General features: G+C 48.5%; 1 protein-coding gene across 1 annotated transcript in view; it reads right to left on the bottom strand.

Annotated features, from left to right (window-relative positions):
• Nucleotides 1-12,802, bottom strand: part of NR1D2 (nuclear receptor subfamily 1 group D member 2) — an 86,959-nt gene extending 74,157 nt beyond the window's left edge. Inside the window, exon 1 of the mRNA XM_069212039.1 lies at nt 12,346-12,802. Within this exon, the coding sequence (XP_069068140.1) occupies nt 12,346-12,361 (16 nt within the window). The 5' untranslated portion in view covers nt 12,362-12,802. The remainder of the gene's footprint in view (nt 1-12,345) is intronic.
• Between the last annotated feature and the right edge of the window lie 542 nt (nt 12,803-13,344).

Below are 13,344 nucleotides of genomic sequence, written 5' to 3' on the forward strand. Positions count from 1 at the left end.
TTTGTCCCAACACTTGGAGACCACGCGAAATTCAGCAGAATCTGCGGCCATTTACCTTTTGACTCGTAGCAACACTTCTGTCAGGTCAGACAGTGTGGGCGCAAAGGGGCCTCGATCTCTACCATGGCTCTGTCTGCCCACTAGGCAGATCACAAACCACTGTACTTTGGCTGCAAGATAGTACGCCTCAAAATCAGGCACCCTAGGTCCCTCCATCAAAGCAGGTCACTTCAAAGTTGAGAGGGCGACTCTCCGTTGGGAGGGACCCCAGATAAAAGCTGTGATCAACGAGTTTAGGTCCCCGAACACTGCCCTTGGGACACAAATGGGGAGTGTCCCAAAGAAGTACAATAGACTTGGTAGGTCTATCATTTTCAGTAAGGCTATTCTGTCCATCACTTACAGCGGAAGTATTTTCCAGAATTCCATGCTTGATCTTAGGGATCTGACCCCATGCTGCCCTCTAATACATTAAGTCCATCATAGTTACTTTTTACTCCAAAGTAAGTCAAATATCTGGGCTCCCATTGCAGCAGCCATAGCCCCTTCAGTGGCCCACCTTCAATAGTAGCCGGGAACAGCTTGGACATTTGCCAGTTTACTCATAGGCCTGAAATTGAACCAAATTCTTCCAGCATTGTCTTGGCTCCGCCTAGATCTCCCTGCATGTCTCTGAGAAAGATCAGCAGGTTGTCTCAATGCCAGTTTTCACCAATGTGTAGTCCCTGGAAGTATCTCCCTGCTCTCACGCAAGCAGCCAGGGGTTCCATGGCCAGGGTGAAGAGCAAGCGCGACAAGAGGCAACCCTGCTGTTCTTCTCCCCGCCTGGTAGCTCTGCAAAACGGCTCTGCCTGTTCGCACTCAGGCTGTTGGGTCAGTGTAGAGAAGCCAAGTCCACTTCAAAAAGCCCTGCCCGAGCTGCATGTGGGACATTACTCAATATAATTATTCCCATTCAAGGCTGTCAAACGCCTTTTCAACGGTAAAGATCGCTGCTGTCGCATTATTATAATGTCCTGCCTCCACAACGGACAGGAGCGGCCTAATATTGAGGGCAGAGTTGCATCTGGGAAACAAAACGTCCTGATATGACTGAATGAGCTTTGTCATATAAGGAAGAAGTCTAGACACCAACATTTTACATAGGATTTTGTAATCTACATTTAACATTGAGAGTGGCCTATACGCTCTGCAGTCTTCGGGCGGTTTCCCAGGTTTTAATAAAGGGACAATTATTGCTGTCCTAGTTGTGGCCAATAGGTATTCTGATGCTCTGGCAGAGGCATATAGGGCTCTAAGCATGGGGCCAGCTCTTCAGAGTAGGTGGCGTAAAATTCAGCCAGGAAGCCATCCATCCCTGGTGTCTTACTGCATGCCAGTGATCTGATGGCTACTTTAATTTCCTGTGTGGTGATGTCTCCTCCGAGCTCCTCGGCTTCCTTTGTAGAGGCGTGAGTTAGTGGTAGACGGGTCAGATAACTTTGTACTTCTTCCCAATTATGCTGTATGGTGCTCTCGTAGAGCTCCGAATAATATTGGTGGAAATATTCATGAATTCCATCCTGACTATAAATTCAGCTCCCATCATCCTTCTCTAATTCTAATATGGATGACCCACGCTTTGCAGGATTAGCCAGCCAGGAGAGCAATGTGCCCGTTCGGTGTCTCTGTGCATAAGTATGCTCCATGTAGCACCACTAGTCGAAGCAGCATAGTCTCTCTACCCGGACTGCTACTTCTTCCTTCTTTTCCAGAAGGGTTTGATGTAAGTCAGGGCGGTAAGGTTGTTGTACCTCTAGTCCATGGAGATCTTCATCTGCTTACAGTATTTCCCTCAATATAGTTCCTCTAACAAGGATTGATGATGCCCCACAGTATCCCTACAGTAAAACCTGGCTCTTCGACTGAAGCTCAGAGGACAAACTCCTTTAGCGCCTTGAGACTCTTATGGGTGAGTAGTTGTGCTTTATAAACCCTGATTTTGATCCCCTGAACACTGCTTTGAAAGCATCTCACTCCATTTGGAGAGAGGAGGCAGATCCATTGTTGTCCTCAAAATATTGTGCTTCTTCGATTCTGTATCCTCTCGGAATGCCTGATCTTTCAGATATTCAGGGTTGAGTTGCAAGGTGGGAATCCGGGCCCGCAGACGCTCCCAGTTCTGGTGTAGAAGAACCAGGTTGTGATCAGAAATCGTATGGGCCAGATATTCTGAGCTGGAGACCTGGCTATGCATGTCAGGGGTACAAAGGAATGTGTCTAGCCAGACATGTAGCTCATGAAGTATGTAAAAAAGGAATAATCATGGGTTTGTGGGTGAGTTTGTCTCCAACTGTTCACCAGCCCCCATCTCGTCTGCCACTCCGAGAATACCTGCGCCATGCTAAATGTTGTTGAGTCTAGTAGTGAAGGGTGGGAGCTATCCATGTGTGGGTCTGTTACACAATTGAAGTCTCCTCACATTATCACTGTGTGTCATATACTGGGCTACGGTGCTGGATAGACTCACCAAAAAGGGCCTTCCATCCAAGTTGGGTGCGTATATGTTCACTATGGTAAAATCTTGGCCCTCTAATCTGCCTGTTACCGTCATGTATCTAACTTCTGGGTCCACTAGTTGTCTGAAACAGTACGTCTGCTCTCACCCACACCAGGACCTCCTGGCGAATGCTGAATAGGTTGTACAGGACAGCTGGCCTCTCCATCTCTGTTGTAGAGCCCTCCCCTCCTTGGGGGTAAGGTGTGTTTCCTGCAAAAGTGCCACCTGTATGTTTTGTCTATTTAGGCATGACAGTATTTTATATCTTTTAGACATGGTGTGTATTCCCCTAATGTTCCACAACAGGAACCTATAAGTCATAGGGGTTGTCATTAGTGGTATTTAGTGTGGTGTGACTCTCCCCTCTTCTTTTACCCCCATTTCGGGCATCTTTGAGGTTTGCAAGTCTAACGGTCAGAAATTCACAATTCTTAAACCCCCAACAGGTAAATGTAATATTCTCTACCCAACTCACAGTCCCCAGGACAAGTGGGGGTTCGCCCCTGATCCAAACATTCAACATAAGTAACGTTTTCTGCATGGAGTCCCACAGATTGTACACTAAGCAGGGCGAGTGCAAGTGTGAGCATACCACCCCCAAGCCTTCCCAGCATTCCCATAATTCTCAAGCCCCCAATATCTAAGGAGGAAACAACCTGATTGCTTTTGCCAGAGCTCCATCTTCATAGCAATCTGGAGATCTATCGACTGGAAGGACTCAGAGTTGTGCCACCCCAAAATGGTGTGAATCAAATAATGTCATCTGATGTTCCCAGCGTTACATGTGGCATGTGCAAACTATAGTTACCTGAATCACTAGAGGCACTGTTCGGGTCCATTTCCAGTCACTCAGGGAAGCGCCACCGCCTCCATCACCGGTCTTCTTTCAAGCTGTATCTCATCTTAGGTTGGGGCCACTGAGTTATAGGGACTGCCCAAACACCCACCCAGTACTGTGTTGTCGCTGGGGACAGGGTCCGCTGCTCAAGCCTGGTTGAGGATGAAGGTCAAGCCAGTCCCATATTTCCTGTGAGGAACTGAAGACTCTGGTGTAATCAGTTCTAATCACTCTGAGTCTTGCAGGAAACAGCAATCCGTACTGCAGATCCAGTTGTCCGAGCTTCAGTTTGGCCTCCTGAAACATTGTGCATTGCTTCTACACTTCGCAAGAGAAGTTTGGGTAGATCTGTACTTTGCTACTGTGCACTATGATGTCTCCTTTATGACATACCTGGGCCAGGATGTAGTCTCTATCTTTGTAGAACAGGAGATTGGCCGCCACTGGTCGAGGGGGCTACCCCAGGGCCGGTTCCCGCACGGGTACCCTAGGAGGTATCTCCAGTGCGAAGAATGGAGATAGGCCGCCTCCCTGCAGCTCTACTCGGATCCATGTCTTCAGGTATTCAACCATGTTATTCCCTTCAATCCGTTACAGTAGTCCCACCACCCGGATGCAGTTCCAGCGCGATCGGTTTTCTGCATCTTCTGCCTTGAGTTCAAGTGTGCAGATCTTTGATTCCATGAAGGCAAGTCTTTCATTCATTGTGGGCACAGCTGAGGGTATTTCTGCTAGTTAACGCTCCGTTGCAGTGACTCTCTCTGCGAGGCAGCAGTGATTGTCTCTAAGGAGGCCCAGATCCACTCCCAGAGTGTTGTTTTTTGTTTGTAGCACCTTGTGGGTGGCCTTTACAGTCTGCAATATGTCCTAAAGTGTAGGGTTCACTGGTTGTCCGAGAGGAGGATCCCTGGCATTGCACTGAATCACAGAATCCACATGATCCCCCGTTATACAGTCCGTCATCTGGGCCGCTGCCTCTCGTTTCTGCTTCTTCACTGCCTTGCCCATGATACTTGTCACCACCGTATCGGGTGCCAAATCGAAGGTAGATATGGGTAAGCTGGGATGGGTTTTGAACTCAATTAGTCTTTTATGGCCAGCTGTGCCTGCTAATGCAAATCTTCAGCCTATACTGGTAAGGCAGTATCCCAAGAAAGTCAAGAGTGAGCTCTAGTGGGAGAGCTTTCAACAGGTCTCTGCCATTATTGTTAATTGGGAGCAGTTTCCAATTGCTGCCTTTCTAGGGGTCTCCCAAGTGTGGCCTTGTTCCCAGGTTTCCCTTGGTCCTATTCTGCGTCACTTTCAATGTTTCCACCAAGATCAAGGAGAGAGCCCCCTCTCTGCCAAACGTGGTTTCAGTAGCGTTTTTTTGGCCCTCACAGTGCGACAGTCTTTCCTTTTACAGGCCTCTCGCATAACCAGGCTCCAGGGGCCTTTTCAAAGATCACCATCTATATATCCCAAGGGGTTTTATAACTAAGGGCTGCCGCTTTGGGCCTTCAGTAGGCTGCTGTGGGTATTCTCCTGTGGCTCTCTTTACAGGAGGGCTACACACTCTTTGCCTCCCACCTGTTTTCATAGGCACTGGGCTCCTCTGCTAGTGGGGCCCCGCCGGCCCCGACCTCGCGGAGTCCCCAGGTGCAGTCCCGCGCACTCACCTGGGATGTTCTTAGGCCTCAGGCACCCGGGCTTTGCCAGCCTGTCAATTTCTATCAGGCAGTCCATTTCTTGCTACCCGAAGTGCTGCGTTGCATCAGTTGAGCATGGTCTGGGTCCTTACACCACTGGTACCACTCAAGGGTGTTCTCCTCGGCTCTTGCTCTTCTTCTGGTGACCGGAGTCCGGCCCCAGACCCCGATGACCTTGCCTGCTTCAGGCCAAAGTAAGAGGAGGGGTAGGGAGGACCAGAGGCTCTCAGACTCGCCGCCTCCTGTCCGTCAGCCCTTATCCACTCTTGGCACCTGTGGCATCCCCGGTCCTCCTCACAAAGGCAGTCATCTCTCTGTGAGCCACCCATGTCCACAGAGATGACGTAGGCAGACCCTGAACACAACAACCGGGGTCGTCAGGCTTCTTCCCAGGCACCTCCAAAGTATTCACTGCGCCGCCATTGTGTGGTCATCCTGGGATTAGCAGTTTCTCAGCCTTACGGTGCCTCGCATCTATCTCAGTCGTAGCCCACAGACTCAGTGGGTTTAGTACTGCTGCATGTTGCCTCCAGTGTAGAGCCAGGATGGGACTGGATGGGGCCTGGGTTTTCAGAGCACTCTCTCCTCACTGCCTGTGCCATCGGCTGAAAACCACACCCCTATCAGGCAACAAAGGTATCTTGATTGTGGTGGACCATGCCAACGGGAAGGAGCACAACTGCAAAAATGATAGTTATGGCTTTCCTAGACATCTTTTCAAGTGTCAGATTTCATTAAGCAGTGATCTCCAAATAGGGAGCTAACTTTATCTACTCTTATTTGAGAGAGATGAGGGGGCAGGCTTATGTGACCAACCATTTCTCCAAGTAATACAACCCACAAACCAATGGGCTGGTAGAAAGGTTCAACAAGACCCTTAAGAGCATAATAAACTCTACAGGACAACCTCAGGAGGAAGTGGAATCTTTTCCTGCCATTTCTCTTGTTTGACTTCAGAGGAATTGGGTGCAGTCCCTTCAAACTTGTGTTTGAGCACCTTGTGCGTGGCTCACTCACCGCCACAGGAGGATTAGAAAGAACTTCTGAGTCATCTCAAATGGGGTTGGTAGACAATGTGATTGGCCTCAGGAAGATGATGGTGCAATATGTGGGTCAAGCAAGCAAAAAGCTGATGACAGTGGTATGAACAGAAAGCAGTGTTGACCAGTTATTTGACTGTTTTTGTTGAGGAGGTACAGCTTGCCCCTGAACTGCCACTTGAACAGCAAAGAGAAAGTACCAGAGTTAAGAGGACGATTTCCCAATCTCTTTTCACTGATTTCAGGGTTGACACCAGTCTATGTACATAACACAGAGGAGTTAACTTGAAGGTAAAAGAAACATTCAAACCATGTCTGACCATGTCCATCGAGGCAGTGGTTGCTAAGATGTTTTAAGTGATATTGGTACTCAAGCAAGGATCCGCAAACTTGTGCTTCTGTGTGGAGTATCGGGCCCTTAATGAGGTGACTACAATAGATGCCACCAGAGATTTTGCCATTGCCTATCTGAATGACATTGTTATCTTTAGCAAATTGTGGGAGGACCACCTGAGCCACCCAGAATAGTTATTGGTCATAATACAGGGAAAAAACTACCATTAAGGCAAACAAGTGCCAGGTAAGGCAGTTTTCTTGAGTCTTCTTTTTACAAAAGGTGTGAAATGGGATGATCCACTCATAGGACGTTAAGATCCAGTCCATGTTGGAGGTTCCCACCACCCAGACTCAATAGAAAGCCCTCTTAGTACTCACTGGATACTACAGAAAGTTTGCAGCAAACTATAGGACTACAGTTATGCCCTTTATGACTGACATCCAAGAAGCATCCTAAGAAAATTATTTGGACTGCAGAGTGGCATACAGACTTTGAGTCCCTGAAGACAACACTATGTAACGCACCTGTGTTGAAGGCACCAGTGTTCAGCCCCTCATTATACTGTCCATCGCCTCTGACAAAGGAGTTGGAGTGGTACTAGCTCAACCTGATGACAAGGGTATAGAGTACCTAGTGGTCTTTATCAACCTCAGATTTTATCCAAGGGAACAAAACTAGGTGACAAATGAAAAAGAATACTTTGCGATAGTTTGGGCTTTGAAGAGGTTCCAGCTTCACTTGTTTGATACCACGTCAGACAGATCACAAGTCACTCAAATGGCTGATAGTTATGAAGTTGCTGAGATGGTCTGTCTCATTGCAAGACCTAGGCTACACAGTATACCACAACATCTGGAATTAATCGTGGGATTGCAGATGGCCAACCCGACAGTTTGACAGATTTCGTCTGATAACCAAACTTCACCAAGAGTGGAGTAAGGTTCCATGTAGTCTGCTCAGAGAGGCACGTCTGTTGGGAGGAGCAGGTCCCCTGCAAGGGGGAGTGACACCAATCTAGTGTGTGCGCTGAGTCTAGGCCTGTCCTGGTAATGTGAGGTCCAAAACAACTTATTCTGTAGCATGGAACTGTGCACTAAGCACATCCTCATAGTGGGCTTCGGACTTCTGCCCATGCCATGGCTAAGCACACAAAACAGTAGCAGGAGTGTACTCTGTAAAATTCCATTGTAATGTGAAACCCAAAACCTTGTGCTGCATGTCAAGTGCGCCTATGCCCATTCAGTGTGTAGAATATGTATGGCAGTAGGACTCCTTGTGTTGTTAGAGTTTGAGCATGGGGTACCACAGGATCCATTTTGGAACCCCGGGCCTTAGCATGGCGAGGGTGAGGACAAAACCGCCAGACAGTGGAAATGTGTTGCCTGGAGCAAGGAGAGCCAGGCACTGAAGTGAGAGAGGATGGAAACAGGGCTATGTTTAGAAATTCAATGAGGACCTTGTTGCAAATGGCTGCTGATTAGCTTTTATGTTCCACCATTTAGTATATGGTAGTGGTTATGGCTGATACTCAGGTTCTGCTATTCAAAGTGAGAAGACAGGGTCTGCCTTTTTGCATGTCCTGCTTACTGCTTCAAGAAGGCTTATGGCAGCCTGCTGTGAAGACCGCTACTTTACTGTGCCTTTGTTTTGGATAATCCTGCTTGGAGCCAGACCTATTGCTAACTGCTGTGAAAGTCACCACATTTCACAAAGGCTGTGTCTGGAGATGAGCTTGACAATGACTGTGAAAGACAGCCAATACAAACTGGATCTGAAACCTTAGACCGCGGACCGTGGATCCACATCAGCTGCCAAAACATTTATAAAGGTGGGATCCAAACAATCTCACTCTGTTCCAGTACAGTTCTTCTCAACACAGGAAGTGCTCCACAGTGAAACTGAAGACTAGATGTGTAACCAGAGCCGGTTTCTGACAGACAGACAGTATCCCAGGGGTGAAGGGAAATCATCCGATATCTTAACATTCACAGCAGGATCTGAAGGTCTGCCTGAAGTGGCTTGAAGCCAGCCTACCATCATAGAGAGGGAAGTTATTTGCCTCGCCTTGTAGTAGAGACAGTCCAAGAGGAGAAGCCCAGTTTGTTCCATGGGTGAGGAGCATTCGGAGAAGGGCAACTTGCCCAAACAGCGAAGCCTGGACTGATGCTTGGTGTGAAGGGTCCCTAGTCCCCTGTGCCCAGGTGAGTTGCATAAGAACAAGTATCCTGTGTTGCTTGGCAATTTGCTAAGGGCTTAAGAGAATTGTGCTGTAATTGTAGATGCTGTGAATGAAAGCCGTGCCACCGCCATGTGGGAAGCCCTGATCCATTGGGTGGCCAGAACTGCCAGAAAGAAACCACCACCAGGGATTCGCCCTGAAGGCTCCAACTGCCACATCTCAACATCTGTCTACAGAAGCCATGGAGGGCCATCTCATCCAAAAATAAGTGCTGCTACACAGATCTGTCTCACCAATCACCCTCACAAATTTTGTCCCGAGTGAGGCTGCCGACACGGCCACATAGGAGAGAAGCAACTACCACAAAGGCGGGAGCCCAGACCACTTTCATCGCACATCCCAAATTGCTACAATAACCAACAGGTAATGTGGAGCTTAGCCTGCACCAGGGACAAGAAAGTGTGTTTCAGTGATCATGCAAAATGTGTGTTAACATCACATTTGCTGTTCTCAGAGCAGCAGTTGTGCCATTATGGAACTCAGTTTAGAAGAAACCTAAGAAAAATGTATTTCTTAATGGCGTTTTATGTCTTCAGTCTTAGAATGCTTATGGACAGACCAGTACATAATACATAAGTTACGTAGTATTCTCCAGCAGGTGTTAATAAGTGCTTACAGGAGCCCATTTTGTGAACACATAATCACATGATAAATGTGAAACTGAAGGTGCATTTTTTAACATAACTTGGAAGTGCAGAATAAAAGAAACTCTCCTTCTATTACCAAAACACACAGGGCCTGTTTTACAAATATAAACATACACTTTTCTGTAAGTTCACGCTTTTTTGCAATTCACAAAGCAAGTTTACAAGTGGTATCTCTACGACTGCGAAGACTTCGCACTCCTGACAGCGACTCCACACATAAGCATAAGATAACAAACATAAACAAAAGATAAGATACGCAGTCCTGAAGATACTATTCGTAAAATTTCTTTGTGAATTGCAAAAAATAGTAAATTTAAACAGAAGTGTAACTTTACCTTTGTGAATCAGGCCCACAGGCTTGATTTCTGCTGCATGCATGCTGCAAATATTTCACACAAACTATTTTGCCCTGTAAGATAGGAAGCACAGTGTTAATGGAAACAGAAAGATGCACGTATTATTAACAGAAAGGAGATTGGAGTCCACCCTTTGGCTGGTTTTTCTTGTCACTCTCATTAGCCAGCTTCTTACTCATGTGTCAGATTGTCAATCTTGTGTTTGTTCCTCCCATGGCGCATTCCCGCTCTACCACACAGTTTTGCCTTGTGCCTGTCCTCCATATCAGGAAACTAACTTTTTTCTTTTTGCTAAATAGTCACAAAGAATGCATATGAGTGCATGTGTTTTCCAGCCACCTCCCTCATGTACTTCTCCCCCCACTTGTGCTGCTGCCTGTCTCCATGTGCTTCTCCCCAAACCCTTCCCTGCTGCACTCGTCTGTGCTTCTGTGTTGCATTAACCCCCCACCCCCGCCCCATGAGGCTTCTGTGGGCCCCTGGCCTTCCCCGTGTTCTTTCTGCATCTCCTCCCCCTGTTTGCTTCTGTTACCAATGCCCTCCCTTCTGTTGTTTCCACCGCCAGCCCTATTGCTTCGCTCCTTTGTTGCTTCCACCCCCTGTAGTTTTCGCTCGCCCACCTAGTTTAAAAAAATGGTTTTGAGCATTTTTTTGTTTAATATTTTTTGTTAGTTACCGAACTAACTTTGAAGACAAAAGAAAACAGATGTCAATTTGTGGGCACAAGCATGTGCAGTGAGCACACCAACAAAATGATGCAGGTGGCAAAGTAAAAGGGTTTATTTTTTGTTTTGCTTTAGCCATGCTGAACAGCATTGGGGATAATGGTCAACGTGGTTAACAACCACTGGCAAAGCCAAAAGGTCACAAGAGCTGAATATTGGCTTTGCTTGTTTGTACTCAGCACGTAGAGAACTTCTGGTGCACTGATTCTGCAAAACATCAATGGCATGGCGAGTTTTCGAGGGTTCCTAGTCTTGGTAAGCTAAGAAGTTCACACCTGCCCCTTTTCAAGCATCTGGACACCTGTAGGCATTAGTAGAGTGGTCTTAGTTTAGCTGAAGTCTTGAATGCACCAGGGCACTCTTTGAAATGAACAAAAAAAAAAATCAGCTTTACCACATCATTATTTAATTCTCGTTTGCTAGATAAGTTAGATGCGCCTCGAGGTGGGGCTCGGTCATCACAGACCTTGCAGAAATCAAGAGTTGGGGAAGATTTGACCTAGAGTCGTCTGTGTGCAAAGTTAAGTTCACCATCAGTTGGAAACTCTGCAAGGCTAGTTTATCCCTTCATCCTTCTGACGTTGCCATCCACCAGGACTCCATCATACGCATAAAGTACTTCCTACCCTACATTATACGAGATAAAGTACTTCCTAACCCATTACTGTCCAAATTTCAAAACGAGGCTCCCTCGGCCGGCGCAGCCCTGAACTGTGACCGGTGCACAGCGGGCGCACCAATGTCCCTTTTCTATGTCCACGGCACGCGGCCCTGCCCTTCTCTTTGCCCATGCGCAGTCTCCAACTCAGCTGCAGAACGCCGTTGTACTGACGCGCATGCGCACACCTTCTGTTTCCATTGCTCCCCCAACCTCACCCCCCTCTTTCCAATGGCGTCAACAGGGCGCACGTGTCCGGTCGGACAAGCTAATTGGAGGAGTAGTTATGTAATGAGTCGTCACCGCGCGCCTCGTCCAATCGGTAGCCGCGGCTGACGGAAGATAAACAAAGCCGCACGTGGCAGGGGAGCAGGGCCCCGTGAGCAGGGGCCCGCGTGCTCCGGGGAGCGCCGCCGGGGGCCTCTGCAGTATTCATGCAGAAACGCCCCGGAAGGGGGGCGGCGAGGCGGGTGACCAGAAATGTAAGGCCAAAAAACGGGCATTTCACAAAAATAGGGGGGCTACGTTTTTATAGCGACCTAGCGCCACAGAAGGACAGCGCTCAGCAGCGTAGAATTACCGGGCACTCAGAGCATGAATTAAATGTCATTTTTACAGCCAGTATAATGTTTGTTCGTTATATTGCTTTCTGGTAACACCTGCTAACAATCTCGTCTTTGGAAAACATAAGGTTTCATCTGCTCCTGTTTCCAGGCGACCCTCTCTGAATACCGGCACGCGAGCAAAATGTACCTAAACCTGTTGGAAAACCGGGACTCTCCCGGTAAATCCGGGACACCTGCGCGTGCGCGCACACCACCAGCCATAAGGCGTTTGTAGTCTGGCTCTCCGGGTGCGTTGGATGGGGATCCTGCCCTCACCCCGGGAAATGCCCGACATTACAAGGAGCTGTCGTCTGCCTTGCTTCTCGACTCCAGCCAGGGGATAGGACAGGGTGCCTCTGCCCTGATTCTACTCTCCCCTTTTCCAGGGTGCTAGGAACACCCCCAAAAATACCTCACCCTACACACACATCTTGCGAGGAGTGTCACTGCTGCATCACTGATGCTTCAACGACTATTGCAAGCCCCCCAAAAACACCTCTTCAGGGATCCTTAGATGCCCATCATTTGATATTCAGAATAGCCTAAAGAGTCAAAGAATGGTCAGTTTCCTCCTGAGAAGATGTCAGGGGTCCCAGACTTCTCTCGGACGGAGATCCTACAGAAGCTTCACTGACGCCCTCAGTGTATGTAAAGGTATGTAAAGAGCCCTTACCTGGGCGAGCCTCCATGCCTCCTTAGCCGGGGGTAGCAGGGCCCTCTTCTTCACTGCTCTGCTGCCCCCTCCTCAGTGTCAGCACCTCATGTCTGTAGGGTGCCCCCTGGGCCTCTCTGCCTCTGCAGGGCTGCACTGCTGTCTCCTGTCCATGCGCCTCACTGGGATTTAATTCATGAACAGCAGAAAAGGGTGGGCATTGCCCGAACTAAGCGGTGAAGGCAGCACCCCCTGGAGCTGGGGTCCGGTGTCACTGTCTCTGCTTCTGCAGGGAGGTGACCGGATCCCTCCTATTGCCTGGAATCATTTCCTGCCTCTTCCTAGGCATTGATGTTGCTAAGCTCCCTCAGTCCAGAAATAAGGGACCCCGAAGCAGGCTCCTTGGCGCCCCTGCTTTCGCAGGAAGCTGAGCTGTAGGATCCCCAAGAGGCTCCAATAGCTGACTGGGCTGCTGAGCGCTCTAGCAAAGGTTCCTCCCCTACTTCATCGTGAGATCTGCCCTAATGCTTATCAGCTCCACCCCGCCAGCCAAGCAAGAGCAGCGATCATCTTACATTCGCCTCGCTCAGTGTTACCTCCTCACTCCAGATCGTATCGCTTCCTAGCACTCAACACCTGTCTTTCCACGTCCTATCACCCCGTCTTCACCTTTCTCGTTTAGGTAAACAGCCCTCCACACCTTCCAAAACCCAGTTTTCCCTCCACTTCTCCTTATGCAGATCTCTTCGGCATTCAGTCCTTATTTACGTCTGTACCCCAAACACCCCACGCCAGCCCACTCTTTATAATTCACATCTTTACACCCTACCACTCAGATCTCTTTAATACTATCAAGCACGCCCTGCTCCAGACATTCCATCTTACACACCTCCCTCCAAACATAGCAACAACTGTGCATGTCTCCCCACCTCCTTAACCCCCCCATTAACTCAATCCTCCTGACTTACCCACCCCATTACTCAAACGACCACCCACATAGCACCACACTTAGAAACCACT

This window comes from Pleurodeles waltl, chromosome 10 (genome assembly GCF_031143425.1).
Source record: "Pleurodeles waltl isolate 20211129_DDA chromosome 10, aPleWal1.hap1.20221129, whole genome shotgun sequence".
Lineage (NCBI taxonomy): Eukaryota > Metazoa > Chordata > Amphibia > Caudata > Salamandridae > Pleurodeles > Pleurodeles waltl.